Source organism: Sminthopsis crassicaudata, chromosome 2 (assembly GCF_048593235.1).
Source record: "Sminthopsis crassicaudata isolate SCR6 chromosome 2, ASM4859323v1, whole genome shotgun sequence".
Taxonomy (NCBI): Eukaryota; Metazoa; Chordata; class Mammalia; order Dasyuromorphia; family Dasyuridae; genus Sminthopsis; species Sminthopsis crassicaudata.
Genome location: NC_133618.1, coordinates 481897693 through 481913199, shown reverse-complemented (window position 1 = coordinate 481913199; position 15507 = coordinate 481897693). Strand labels below are relative to the sequence as shown.

The window sequence follows — 15507 nt, the reverse complement described above, 5'->3', positions numbered from 1 at the left end:
TCTCCTCCAATATTTATCATTATCTTTTCTTGATATAATTAAAAATGTCTATTTTGTGATCAATAATGATCTCTAGTTATTTCTTTGGTCACAAATTCCTTCCTCCTCCACAAGTCTGAGAAGTAAACTATCCTATGTTCTTCTAATTTATTTATAGTCTCGCTCTTTATGCCTAAATCATGAACTCATTTTGATCTTATCTTGGTATACAGTGTTAAGTGTGTGTCCGTGCCTAGTTTCTGCCATACTAATTTCCAGTTTTCCTAGCATTTTTTGTCAAATAGTAAATTCTTAACCCAAAAGTTGGGATCTTGGGGTTTGTCAAACAATAAGTTGCTATAGTTATTGACTATTTTGTCCTGTGAACTTAACCTATTCCACTGATCAACTAGTCTATTTCTTAACCAATACCAAATGGTTTGGTGACCCCTGCTTTGTAATATAGTTTTATATCAGATACAGCTAGGCCTCCTTCATTTGATTTTTCTTTTTATTAGTTCCCTTGAAGTTCTTGACCTTTTGTTCTTCTATATGAATTTTGTTGTTATTTTTTCTAGGTCATTAAAATGATTTCTTGGGAGACTGATTGGTATAGCATTAAGTAGATTATTTTAGGTAGTATTGTCATCTTTATTATATTTGCTCGGCCTATCCAAGAGCACTTAATATTTTTCCAATTGTTTAACTCTGACTTTATTTGTGTGGAAAGTGTCTTGTAGTTTTGCTCATATAGTTCCTGACTTTTCTTTGGCAGATAGATTCCCAAATATTTTATGCTATCGATAGTTATTTTGAATGGCATTTCTCTTTGTATCTCTTGCTGTTGGATTTTGTTGGTGATATATAAAAATGCTGAGGATTTATGTGGATTTATTTTGTATCCTGCAATTTTGCTAAAGTTGTGGATTATTTCTAATAGCTTTTTATTAGAATCTCTGGGGTTCTCTAGGTATACCTTCATATCATCTGCAAAGAGTGATAATTTGGTTTCCTCATTACCTACTCCAGTTCCTTTAATCTTTTTCTTAACTCTTATTGCCAAAGCTAGCATTGCAAATACAATATTGAATAGTAGTGGTGATAGTGGGCAACCTTGTGTCACTCTTGATCTTATTGGGAATGGTTCCAGTTTATCTACATTACATATGATGCTTACTGATGGTTTTAAATATATGCTCCTGACTATTTTAAGGAAAAGACCATTTATTCCTATATTCTCTAGTGTTTTTAATGGAATAGTTGTTGGATTTTATCAAATGCTTTTTCTGCATCTATTGAGATGATCATAGTCAATTATGCTAATAGTTTTCCTTATTAGAAAAACAGCCCTGCATTCCTGGTATAAATCCTACTTTGTCATGGTTTATTTTTCTGGGATTGATTTTCTGTAATCTTTTTGCTAATATTTTATTTAAGATTTTAGCATCAATATTCATTGGGGAGATTAGTGTATAATTTTCTTTCTTTGTTTTCAACCTACCTGGTTTAGGTATCAGTACCATGTCTGTGGCATAAAAGGAATTTGATAGGACTCCTTCAATTCCTATTTTTTCAAATAGTTTATATAGCATTGGAGTTAATTATTCTTTAAATGTTTGGTAGAATTCACATTGTAAATCCTTCTGGTCCTGGAGATTTTTTTCTTAGCGAGTTGATTAATAGCTTGTTCTAGTTCTTTTTCTAAAATGGGACTGTTTAACCAATTTACTTCTTCCTCTGTTAATCTGGGCAAGCTATACTTTTGAAGGTATTCATCCATTTCATTTAAGTTATTCAATTTATTAACATAAAGTTGGGCAAAGTAGCTCCTAATTATTGCTCTAATTTCCTCTTCATTAGTGGCAAATTTTCCCTTTTCAGTTTTTAAGACTAACAATTTGATTTTCTTCTTTCCTTTTTGTAATCAAATTTACCAAGGGTTTATCTATTTTGTTGGGTTTTTCATAGAACCAACTCTTAGTTTTATTTCTTAATTCAATAGTTTTTTTTTTTTTTTTTTAACTTTCAATTTTATTCATCTCTCCTTTTATTTTTAGAATTTCAAGTTTAGTGTTTAGGGGGTTTTAATTTGCTCCTTTTCTACCTTTTTTAGTTGCATGCCCAATTCATTGACCTCTAGGCCTCTAGAGGTATAAAATTTCCCCTTGTTATTGCTTTGGCTACATCCCACACATTTTGGTATGACATCTCATTATTATCATTTTCTTGGGTGAAATTATTTTTTTTTATTAATTTTATAATTATAAAATATTTTTGACAGTATATATGCATGAGTAATTTTTTTTCTCATAACATTAGCCCTTGTATTCATTTTTCCAAATTTTCCCCTCTCTCCCTCTACTCCCTCCCCTAGATGACAGGCAATCCCATATATGTTACAGTATAACCTAGATACAATATATGTGTGTAAATCCAATTTTCTTGTTGCACGTTAAATATTGGATTCCGAAGTTATAAGTAACCTGGGTAGATAGACAGTAGTGCTAACAGTTTACATTCAATTCCCAGTGTTCCTTCTCTGGGTGTAATTGTTTCTGTCCATCATTGATCAACTGGAAATGAGTTGGATCTTTTTTATGTTGAAGATATCCACTTCCATCAGAATATATCCTCATATAGTATTGTTGTTGAAGTGTATAGTGATCTTCTGGTTCTGCTCATTTCACTCAGCATCAGTTCATGTAAAGTCTCTCCAAACCTTTCTGAATTCATCCTGCTGGTCATTTCTTACAGAGCAATAATATTCCATAACCTTCATATACCATAATTTATTGGGAGAAATTATTAATTGTGTCTATGATTTGCTGTTTCACCCATTCTTTAGGATGAGATTATTTAGTTTCCAATTTTTTTTTGTCTATTTTCCCTAGGCTTTTTATTGAATGTAATTTTCATTGCATTGTGATCTCAAAAGGATGCATTTACTATTTCTGCCTTTATGCATTTGAATTTGAGGTCTTCATGTCCTAATATATGGTCAATTTTTGTATAGTTTCCATGAACTGCCGAAAAGAAAGTGTACTTCTTTGTCTCCATTTAGTTTTCTCCAAATATCTATCATACCTAACTTTTCTGGTGTTCTATTTACCTCTTTAACTTCTTTATTATTTATTTTGAGGCTTGATTTATCTTATTCTGAGAGTGCAAGGTTGAGATCTCCCACTAGTTTTGAGATCTTCCAACTATAAACTAGTTTATAGTTTTGCTGTCTATTTCTTTTTGCAGCTCTCTTAACTTCTCCTTTAAGAGTTTAGATGCTACACCAGTTGGTGCGTATATGTTTAATACTGATATTGCTTCATTATTTATGCTACCCTTTAGCAAGATATAGTGCTCTTCCTTATCTCTTTTAATTAGCTCAATTTTTGCTTTTGCTTCAGGATGGGTACCCCTGCTTTTTTGACTTCACCTGAAGCACAATAGATTCTGCTCCAGCCTTTACCTTTACTCTGTATGTATCACCCTGCTTCAAGTGTGTTTCCTATTAATAATATATAGTAGGATTCTGGCTTTTGATCCAGCCTGCTATCTGCCTAAACTTTATGGGGAGTTTACCACATTCACATTTATGGTTAACATTATTAATTCTGTATTTCCTGCCATCTTGTTAATCCCAGCTTATGCTTTTCTCCTTTCCTTTCCCCTTATTCCCCCCCCCCCAGTATTAAACTTGTGAGCACCACTTGCCTCATGCAACTTTCCCTCTTTAGAATCCCTCCCCCCACCTTAGAGTTTTCCCCCTTTTCTTAATCCTTTTCCTCACATTTTCTGTATTTCCTTCCACTTAGCTTACTCCTTCCCTTTTCACTTTTCCCCTCCAACTTTTCAATGAGGTGGGAGAAGTTTCTTTGTAAATAGAATATGTCTAGTATTTTTCTCTTTAATCCAGTTTTGATGAGAGTGTGATACACACTATGTTCATCCCCCTCCCTTCTTTCCCTCCGATATAATAGGTTTCCTTTGTGTCTTTGTGAGATTTAGTACCCCCACTTTTCCTTTTTTCTGGTATAATTTCCTTTCCACCTCTAGCTTCTTTTTTATAACAGTAAAACCAAATTATACATATATTCTTTATGTATACTCATAATAGAAATATAGTTCCCAAGAATTCTTTTTACCTTTTTATGTTTCTCTTGATTCCTATGTTTGGAGATCCAACTTTTTGTTTAGTTCTTGTTTTTAGTCAGAAATAGATGGAATTCACCTATTTCATTGAATGTCCATCTTCTTCCCTGGAAAAAAAAATTCTCATTTTGGATGGGTAAGTTATTCTTGCCTGCATTCCAAGTTCCTTAGCCTTTTGAAATATCAGATTCCAGGCCCTTTGATCCTTTAATGTGGACACTGCTTGATCCTGAGTATTTCTTATTGTAGTTCCTCTGTATTTCAATTTTTGTTGTTGTTGTTGTTGTTGTTGTTGTTTTTTGGGTTTTTTCTATTTGCTTGTAGTATTTTTTCCTTGATCTGATAGTTCTCAAATTTAGCCACAATATTTCTTGGAGTTTTGATTTGGGGATCTCTTTCAGTAGGTGATCGATGAATTCTTTCAATATCTATTTTACCCTGTTTCTATAACATCTGGACGGTTCTCTTTGATGATTTCCTGAAAAATAGTGTCTAGGCCCTTTTTTTCATCATAATTTTCAGGAAGTCCAATAATTCTCAGATCATCTCTCCTACATCTATTTTCTAGGTCTGTTGTTTTCCCAAATAGGTATTTAACTTTTTTTTTTTTTTCAATTTTTTTTTTTTCATTTTTTTGATTTTGCTTGACTGATTCTTGGCATCTCCTCAAGTTATTCATTTCCATTTGTTCAATTCTGATTTTTAATGAATTTTTTTTTTTCACTTTTAAAATTTCTTTTTGTAATTGTCCAATTGAGTTGTTAAATGAGTTGTTTTGTTTATGGAATTTTTTTCCATTTCACCAACTTTATTTTTTAGAAAGCTATTTTCTTTTTCCAGTTCACTGATTCTGTTTTTCAGGGAGTTGATTTCTTTATCCACTGTATCTTTTAATAAGTAGGATGACTTATCCAGACCCTCTTCCCAAACTTCCCCTTCCTTTGCCCATTTTTCGTCTAATTCTCTTGTAAGAGCCTTTTTATTTTCTTCTATGAGAACCTTGTGTGGTGGGGATGAGATCATATGCCCCTTTGGGATTTCATCTAGAGACAATTTGTTTTCAGTCTCCTCAGGGTTTGAAGTCTGCTCTCTATCAGTATAGAAGCTTTCTATAGTTAGAACCTGTTTTAACTTTTTACACATTTTGACAAAAAAGAAATAAAACAAGAAAAACAACTATAGTCTGCTTTTTGGGCCATGTAGTATTACCAAGCTTCCTCTATGGACAACAGGAAGTATCAGTGAAGCAGCAGTGGGACAGCAACCATGCTCTGTGCTGAGTCACTCCAGGTGTTGGGTAGCCAGGTCCTGAGAGACTCTAGTGATTCAGGGTTATAGTCTGTACCCCTGTGTTTATAGTTTCTGTGCTGATCTACTGGCTTGCTGCCAGAGCAAAATAGCTCACACTGTGGTAAAGTTCTCCCCACAAATTTTCCACTGGCTGACACCCCCGGCCCCCTCTCAGGTCTGCTCAGCATGAGCTGCCTTTCCTGCTTTCACTGCCAACTTTCCTGACCCTGCACTAACCATCCCTGCCCTCGAGCAAAAACAGATCTTTTCTGGCAAATTTTGAGGATATCTTCTATTGGTAATGTGTTGTACTCCCAATATTCGTAGGTTTTTTCAGTCAATTCCGAGGCCTTTCATAAAAGAAGTAGTCTGAGGGAATGAAAGAGCTTAAATAGATGCATGTGTCCTCTCCACCATCTTGGCTCTGCCCATATATCATTATCTTTTTCTTCCATTTTAGTCAATCTAAGAGATTATACCTCAGAGTTGCCTTAATTTGCATTTCTCTATCAATAGTGACTTAAAGCATTTTTTCATATGAGTGGAAATTGTCTGTTCATATCCCTTGACCATCAATCCATTAAGCATGGCTTGTATTCTTATAAATTGAGTCAATTCTCTATGTATCTTAGAAATGAGGGTTTTATCTGAAACTTTGGATATAATTTTTTTTTTTCCAGTTTTCTACTTCCCATCTAATCCTGGCTTCATTGGCTTTGTTTGTACAAAATCTTTTTAGTTTAATGGAATCAAAATTATCCATTTTTCCATTTCATAATGTTATTTAGTTCTTCTTTGGCTGTAAATTCCTATCTTCTCTATAGATTTGAGAGGTAGACTATCCCTTGTTTTCCTAATTTGCTAATAGTATCATCCTTTATGTCTAAATCATGAACCTATTTCTATCTTATCTTGGTATACGGTATTAGGTGTTATGTCTAGTCTACTATTTCCCAATTTTCCCAGCAATTTTTGTCAAATACTGAATTCTTATCATAAAAGCTGGAGTCTTTGGGTTTATCAAATCCTAGATTCCTACAGTCATTTCCTATTGTGTCTTGTGAATCTAACCTATTCCATTGATCCACTACTTTCTTTCTTAGCAGATGGTTTTTTATGATTGATGCTTTATAATATAGTTTTAGGTCTCCTGTAACTAGGCCACCTTTGCATTTTTTTTTTCATTAATTTCCTTTAAATTCTTAACCAGATGAATTTTGTTATTGTTTTTTCTAGCTCTATAAAGTAATTTCTTGGCAGTTTGATTGGTATGACACTGAATAAGTAGATTAATTATAATCACTCCAATTCCATGAGCACTTGATATTCTTCCAGTTGTTTGGATCTAATTTTATTTATGTGAAAAGTGTTTTGTAATTGTGTTCTCTTGGCAGGTAGACTCCCAAATATTTCATATTATTTACAGCTATTTTAAATGGAATTTCTCTTTCTGTCTCTTGCTGCTAGACTTTGTTGGCAACATATAGAAATTCTGGTGATTTATGTGGGTTTATTTTATATCCTGCAACTTTGCTAAGGTTGTTAATTGTTTTTAGTAATTTTTTTAGTTGATTCTCTAAAATTCTCTAAGGAATCTCTAAGGATTTTCTAAGATGATAATCATATCTGCAGAGAGTGATAATTTTGTTTCGCCTTGGCTACTCTAATTCCTTCAATTTCTTTTTTCTTCTCTCACTGCTAAAGGTACCATTTCTAATACAATATTGAATAGTAATGGTAATAAAAGAAAACCTTGTTTCACTTCTGATCTCATTGGGAGTACCCTATGTCTCTCTTTGGTGTTTTGATTGAAGTCCTGTAATTATACTGTAAATTTTCCAATTTTTGTTTTAACTTTTTTTTTTTTTTTACTTTTTGCTGAGGCATTTGGGATTAAGTGACTTGCCCAGAGTCACACAGTTAGGCAGTGTTAAGTGTCTGAGATTAGATTTGAACTCAGGTCCTCTTGACTTCTAGGCTTGTGCTCTATCCACTGCGGCACCTAGCTGCCCCACCTATTTTATTTTTTAAGAGGCATGTTTAGGTGAGTATTAGCTGCATGAGCATAAAGAATGGTGGGAAATGGCAGGTGTAAATACAAAATGCTAACAAATAAGGAAATATATGAACTCTGTAAAAAGAAAAGCCTTTCCTATACTCAGTCATTTCAGACAGCACAAATGCTGTATTTTTTTTTTTTTTCATTTTTTTTTTTTTTAATCATTACAGAGGATTCTAGGAAGATGGCAGAGTAGGTTGGTAAATTTCAGGCTTTCTAGATTTCCCCCATAATAGAACAAATTTGAGACTCAGGGCAAACATAAACTGCTGAAAAATCAAGAAGACTTCTGGCACTACTGGGATCCACCTGACACAATCTGAGATCTTAAGAAGGACTGGAGAGCCCGGGGTTAACCCATTTGAAATGCAAACATCTCTAGATTAAAAACACTAAGTGGGGATCATCTAGCTGGGTGTGGCTGAAACCACATCTCCAAGAATCACAGACTTTAACCTCCCAGACTGTGGAGTGTTTTTGAGTCCTGAAAGACCTAGCTGCCAGGCCCAGATCTGCAGCAGAGACATGGCCCTAGGTGAAAAGGAGTCAGCATCTGGTGAGTGCAGAAGCCATAAAGCAGCTGTGGGCACTTGCTAGAGAGTGGAGCTCTTGATTTGGATTCCTCATCAGAATGGAGAACTGAAGGGAAACTTGAGGCACTATCTCCACCCCTCCCCACATACCCCATCCCCTCCTCAGGATTACAGGTGCTTGCACTAATATCTCTTATTAAAAAATGAATGGGCAAAGAACGAATTCCACTATAGAAACATACTATGGGAACATGGAAGACTTGTGTTCATCTTCAGATTAGTACACTGAAGTAAAAAAAAACAAAACTTCTACCCCAGAGAGAAATGTGAAATTCTACCTGACCAGAGAGAATTTATTAAAAAAAAAAAAAAAAAAAAAAAAACTCAAAAAGATTTTAAAAATCAAATGAAGCATATTGAGGAAAAACTTTAAAAAATAAAAATAAAAACCATCCAAGAAGATTGGGGCAGCTAGGTGGTGCAATGGATAAAACACCAACCCTGAAGTCAGGAGGATTTGAGTTCAAATCTGATCTCAGACACTTAATACTTCCTAGCTGTGTGACCCTGGGCAAGTCACTTAACCCAAGCCTAAAAAAAAATAAAAAAGAAAGAAAAAAAGACTAAGAAAATTATCTTAGAGTAATAGAACATGAGGGGAACGTAGAAATGGAAAAAATTCACCAGTCACCAATGGGATCCTTTGTGGAAAACACATAGAAACATTATTGAACATTATTGCCAAGTTTTGAAACCTCCTTATTGAAGAGAAAATTTTGTAAGAACCAAGAAAAAAAATCGAAATATACTGGAGCTACAATTAGGATTGTATATAATTTATCAGCAACCACAATAAAAGACCACAGATCCTATAATCACATTTACCAACAATCAAAAGAACTAGGCCTGCAGCCAAAAATATCATATCCAGCAAAATTATCTATAATTTTGAATGAGAAAAAATGGACATTTAATGCACTTTCAAATTCTTAGGAGTTTCAATCAAACCCAAACTAAATAGATAATTTAACATAGAGCTGGTATCAAAGATCAATTTCAAGAAACTCAATATGGACAAATTGTTTGCTTTTTTTCACAAGGGAAATGTAGAACATATGTTTAAGATTAACATCAATAATAGGGCACCTCCAAATGAAAGATTGGGGTAGAGGTAAGGTAAAAATAGTAATTATGTCATAGAAATAAGGTACAGAGAAAGAATAGACATAGAGATATTAGAGGGGGGAGGAGGGTTCATAGTTCTGAAAACATACTCACATCTAGAATGGGTGAAATGGGCAACACTACATATTTACTATGAAGGTACCCTCCAAAATCTATAAAAAAAATAAGGTGTGTGTGTGTAGGGGAGTGGATAGACAGAGAAGCAAAGGGTGGGGAAAGAAGACAAGGGAAGGATCCTGTATGTGGTTGCTAAATAATAGCAAGACAAGTTAGGAGCAGAATTAAAGTAATGGGTCAGCAGGGATAGAAAAGATGTGTGTGTGTGTGTGTGTGTGTGTGTGTGTGTGTGTGTGTGTGTGTGTATTTATATACATACATATGTATACATCTGTATACATAAATATATCTTTTCTTAATTATAGTTTGCTTATGAGTGGTAGGAATAATGAAAGGGGAGAAGAATAAAGTAAAAGAGGTGTGTAGCAAAGAACAAAAGAATTTACAAGGAAGAAAAGAAACGATGGACATCCATGAATATAATTTCTTTCTTGTGTGTACACACACATATACACACACACACACACACACACACATACTTTCTTGAACTAGTATTTGTTGTTATATATTCTGAATCTTCCCTGATGTTCTGCTAGGCACATGACAGTGTTCTTTTTTGTTTCATTTTGTTTTTTATTCTTTTTCTATGTTTCTTTATTCTGTTTTTTAAATAAAATAAATTTTTTAAAAATTCATTATAGCTAAATTTTCATATTCAATTAACATCTTTTATCTATATCTGTATTTTATATATCTATATATTCTTATTTCATTATATTTTTATTATTGTGTTTTATTATATTTTATTAATTTTTATTATTTTATTACATATTAAGCATATATTTTTATCAATATCTTTTTAAAAATTATTCTACATTATTCAAGTCAGACAACTTGACATTTCATTACTATTAGTCCTTAGAAGTAGCTTGAAACTTACTTGATTGTGAAAGATTCATTTTACCATGACTTTCAAAAATAAGCCACAACATGACCAAAGAACAGTAGAAGAAAAAATTACAAATGACAAACTATAGTAAGAAAAAATATATTTATGTATACATATGTGTGTATATGTAAATATATATACATATCTTTCTTATGACATGTATGATCTTTCCCAAAACACATTTAAGACTATAATGTTGAATTTTCCTGAAATAGTTTAACCTCTAAAAAAAGGATATTGTAGACAAAGTCAGAACCTTAATTGGAAAGGAAACTGAAAAGTTCCACATTAATGATTATATGAAGTTGAGGGAATAAAAATATTAAATACGTAAGCTATATTCTTGACATTCTAATTTGCATTATATAAAATATGCTTATCTTAGCTGGCTAGTAAGCTTTCTAGAAGTAATTAGTTAAACTGGCAGCTGTCTTTCCCACACAATACTCTTGTGGTTTATACTTCATTAAAAAGAAGTAAAATTTTACAAGTTGTACATGAATCCTAATAATTAATTATAGAAAACTAAGCAAAATCTTCAATCAGTTTCATCATCAAAAACAAATATTATTGGGCAATAACTGCCTACTCTGATTTCCTTATTTCTTTCTATTTATGTAAAATCCAGTTCATATCTTATTTCCTCTGTGAATCTATTTTTTAAGTTACATATGCTAATTTATTAAAAATATATATTCAAAATTTTCAGAGATACTAGGATATTAGATATAGAGGTCAAAGGGACTTTAGAGGCCATTTGGTCCAACTCCTTCATTTTATAGGTGAGGAAACTTATCACCTAGGTTGTTTTCCCAAAGTTGCACAGGTAAAAAGCAACACAGCTGCAGGCTCTATTTCAATTCCAGCAGACTTTCCTCTTTATCACAATTCCTTCTCTAAAATGTTCTGTCCAGCTAAAAAAAAAATTATCCTTTTTTTTTCAGATAGTATTTAGTATGTCTTCCATCTACATCTCAAATCATTAGTATATTTAGCATATCATGTAATTAGTATATTTATCTCAGTACATATATATTCATATTAATATGAGATTGTAATCTTAATAGGAGAGATCACCTAAATGATTTCTGTTTTTTCTTTAATAAAATGCATTTCATGTAGTAAGCATTTTATAAGTAATTGATACATGAATGAATTAGCCTTAAAGGTAAGGCATAGTACTTATGTAGATTCTAAAGGATCTTGCTCTGTGCTTATTGCTTAGAGTAGTACTTGCTCATTATAGGCTCTAAATGTTTGATTGTGATATTCTTCAATCATTTCAAATGTATTCCGATTATTCACGAACTCTTTTGGGGTTTCTTGGCAAAGATAGTGAAATGGTTTGCTCCTTCCTCCTCCAGTCCATTTTACAGATGAGAAATGGGAGTCAATGAGTGATTTCCCCAAAATCACACACCTGTGGAGTATTTAAGGCCAGATTTGAGCTCAGGAAGATTAATCTTTTTGATTTCAGGCTCAGTACTCTTTCCACTATTCTATGCTATGATAAAAGGGTTTCTGCAATGACATTTTCTTAAGCAGTAGAACAATCACAATATGGTTATTCTTTTGAACTTCATTGTAAACCATAAGCAAGGATCCCTTAAGATTGGGTACATATATATTATGTTTGATTCTGGAGGTTAACTTTGCAAAAAGTCTAGTATATATCTTTGATTCATAGCTCCCATATCCTAATTCTAGAATATTTTCAAAATATATAGCTTTCATTTGGCTCCTGTTAGTCTTATTTCAAATATGGTTAACAAGTACCAGCTCCTGTATAAGAATTCAAAATAAAAATTCTTGTGATAGACATCTTTTATTTTAACCCACAAAAATGGATTCATGTGGCCCATGAACTGATAAAGAAATATAAAAATATTCCAAGAGTTAAAGCATTTGGTTCACAGTCTTCCTCTCCTCTTTAATTCTTGTCCTTATAGTAGGAGATCAGCATGTTAATATGCCCTCAAACACTTAACCTCTCAGTTCATAAGTCTCTTTAGATCCCATAACCTGTTTTCTAGCTCAGCCATACACAAGCATAATTAATTCCCTCAGAACTGATGAGGTCACCAAAATGAGAGAGCAGTGTAGTGAGAGAATAGACAACTCAGGAAAGAACCTTGGAGTATACGCTCTTGCCTTCCTAGCTTCATTATGCATTCTTGGTAATCTGTATATTCTATAGTTTAGTCAAAATGGTCTCAGTTTTCCTCACATATGATACTCTTATCTCACATTTCTATGCTTTTGTACTGGCCTCAAACTTGGAATGCACAGTATCTTCATTTCTACCTCATAGATTGACTTCCTTAATGACTGGATTCATGTACAAAAAAATGCATGAGGTTTGTTTGTTTTTTTGTTGTTGTTGTTGTTGTTGTTGTTTTTTTAATGTGAGATTTCTCCCAATTCCCTAAATTCCAGTATTCCCTCTCCACAAATTAACTTGTATGCATTTTGTAAATACATTATATTCTTATGCATACATATATAATATACACATATTTTCTCTTTTCAATAGAATGTAGCCTGCTTAAAAGCAAGAATTATTTAATTTTTGTCTTTTCTGATCTCTTCTGAATGGTGTTTTTGGTCCAAACAACCATTTCACAAGTTGCAGGCTATGCTGACTTTATTTCCACCTCTACTCCTTACTTTCCAGACTTGTCTACCTTCTCCATAGCAACCTTGCCCTTGCATAGATACCTCCCTCATATACCTGTGCACATATACTTGCTTTCAGACCCCTTTTATGTGCTGTCTCCCTTCATTAGAATGTAAGATCCTTAAGGTATGGCTGTCTTTTTCCCCCTTTATTTGTGTCCTTAGGGCTTGACACAGTTTCTGGCACATATTAAATGTTTGATAAATACCTATCTACCTTTGTATTCCCAGCTTTTACACAATACCTGACACATAGTAAATTCTTAATGAAAATTTGTTGATTTATTTAATATCCCATTAGTTCCCCTAATGAGGAACCTCAATTTTGAGGCAATTTCTAAGGCTGGTGCTGCAAAGAAAATTATTAGATTTGCCTACTATACTTAGAGTAGTATCCCTTGCTACCTCTAAACAAAAGGTTTCTCTCACTGTCCCCTGCAATTTCATACAATCAATTAGAGAAATACATAGTTAAGCAGGAACTGCTCAGAACAACTAATTTTATATCCATGTTGCTTAGATAGATTGGCAGTTTTGAATTTCAAGGCAGTTGAATATCATCATCAACTACATTGATGCCCATTTCAAATATATTCTCTAAGATCACATTTTCTTTCTTATTGGGAAGACAGCATCATTACAGTTATTACAGATAATTTCTTTGCTTATCTTAAGGATGAGAAAAGAAGTACAATCATATATACTCTGTTGATTTAGTACAAAAACTGAAACCATTCTTTTCTGAGGGGTATAATTCATTCTTTTTCTGATTTTAGTAAAATGAGTTCAAATAGTCATTATAAATCACTGGTATATTGTCTTAGCAATGCCACATAAGCAGAATTTAATAGTTTAAAATACTATATGCTTTAGTTGCATGTCATAGAAAAGGATTCATTTGCAAGTTTTCATTAAGAACATTTTCTATTTTTTCTCCCCTTAGGAATTTATCATGGCATCCCGTACTGAATACTCAAAGTAAAATGCGAACACCACATTCTCATGCATTTATTGATTTGAATAAAGATTTCACTGCAGGTGAGTTTTTTTCCCCATATAAAAAATTTAGGGGCAGCTAGTTAGTACAGTGGATAGAGCACCAACCCTGGTCAGTAGGACCTGAGTTCAGATCTAGCCTCAGACATTTAATACTTCCTAGCTGTGTGATCCTGGGCAAGTCACTTAACTCTAATGGCCTCAGGAAAAAAAAAAAAAGGATAATTTTTATACTGAATTGCAAATAGATTAATATTTCATTTTAAATAGCACAATAGATGTGAAGTATTTGATAAATACTAGGCTTAGTGTTAGATCAGAGTTCAAGTCCCTAATCTTATATTAATTAGATTCCTCACCTTAATTACTCCCACCTTGCCTATAAAATTAAGCTGTTGCTGTAAATCAGAGGTGACAACTTGCAAGACATAAACTGAATTAAAATATAATTAGGAAATATTTAACAAAATAAAAACAGTAAAATATAGATCATGTTTATATGTGTTTTTTCTCAATCAATATGTGCACTGAGATTAATTCAAACTTATGTAGGGGTTAGTGGTCCTGGTTTCTATTTGACTTTGATATGTAGTGCACAAAATGACCTTCCAAGCCCCTTCTAGTTCTTACATTACACAAATATCCATGTATAACTTAACTCTGCACCTCAGTTCTTTCATCTGAAAAAGTATTTACATTTCTCAATTTTGTCATAAGGTTTCTGTGAAAAGAAATGAGATAATGATGCAAAAACATTTTTGAAAGTTTGAAGTCCTTATATAAAGATATAAGGTCTAAATTGTCATCATGATTAATTAATGGTTTCAAGGTAAATGGAAATTGATCTTTGGACATAGTTAAAGTTTGTTCATTTTTGAAGGTAAGAGGTTGGTTTAAATCTGAGAGGAAGAATCCCTGATTGAGAGAGTTCATCAGCTTGTCTGTAACTCATGGTATTAGAGCGTTATTTGGGTCACTGTAAATCTGAATTATCCATGATCATACAGTCAATATATGTCAGTAACAGAATTGTAACCCAGGTCTTAGTGACTTTAGCATTGGTCCCTAATCTACCTCACCAAACTTCCTCTCATTCTAAACTAGTTATGTAAATAAAATGACAAGGGAAATATTTATTAAAGCACACTTTTTGCCATTGTTTTCTTTGACATGAAATAACAATAACGTTGATGCACATTTATTTAGAACTTTAGTGTTTACAAATTCCTCTCCCTCACAATAAGCCTGGAGTAAAGAAAAGGAAGTTAAATCCATCATTTAACCTCTCTAGACTTCAAATTCTTAATCTATAATTTAAGAAACTATTAAAATCATGATCTCTAACATTTTCCATTTCAAAAATTTTAACTACTTTCAAAATGGATATAATAACATCCATTTGTGTACAGTGTGTCTTTAAAAATCATTAAACAGGTCTAATGAGATATCTAATTAATATAACTATTTGTGTTACTATATTGAATTCTTTTGAAAATATTCTACTTCTCCTTACATGTATGCCCTTTTTACCTCGCAGGGCTGGTCTTGCCTCATCTGCAAAATGAGGGTTGTTCTCTCATTTTACTTCTAGATATATGTGCATATATATAAATTCTAATTCAGATTCAGCAATTAAA

The 15507-nt window shown here is 32.8% G+C and overlaps 1 protein-coding gene across 1 annotated transcript in view; it reads left to right on the top strand.

Moving 5' to 3' along the window:
• ITFG1 (integrin alpha FG-GAP repeat containing 1) overlaps positions 1-15507 on the top strand; it is a 272577-nt gene that overhangs the window by 45018 nt on the left and 212052 nt on the right. Inside the window, exon 6 of the mRNA XM_074293314.1 lies at positions 13818-13912. Coding sequence (XP_074149415.1) covers positions 13818-13912 — 95 coding nt within the window. The remainder of the gene's footprint in view (positions 1-13817; positions 13913-15507) is intronic.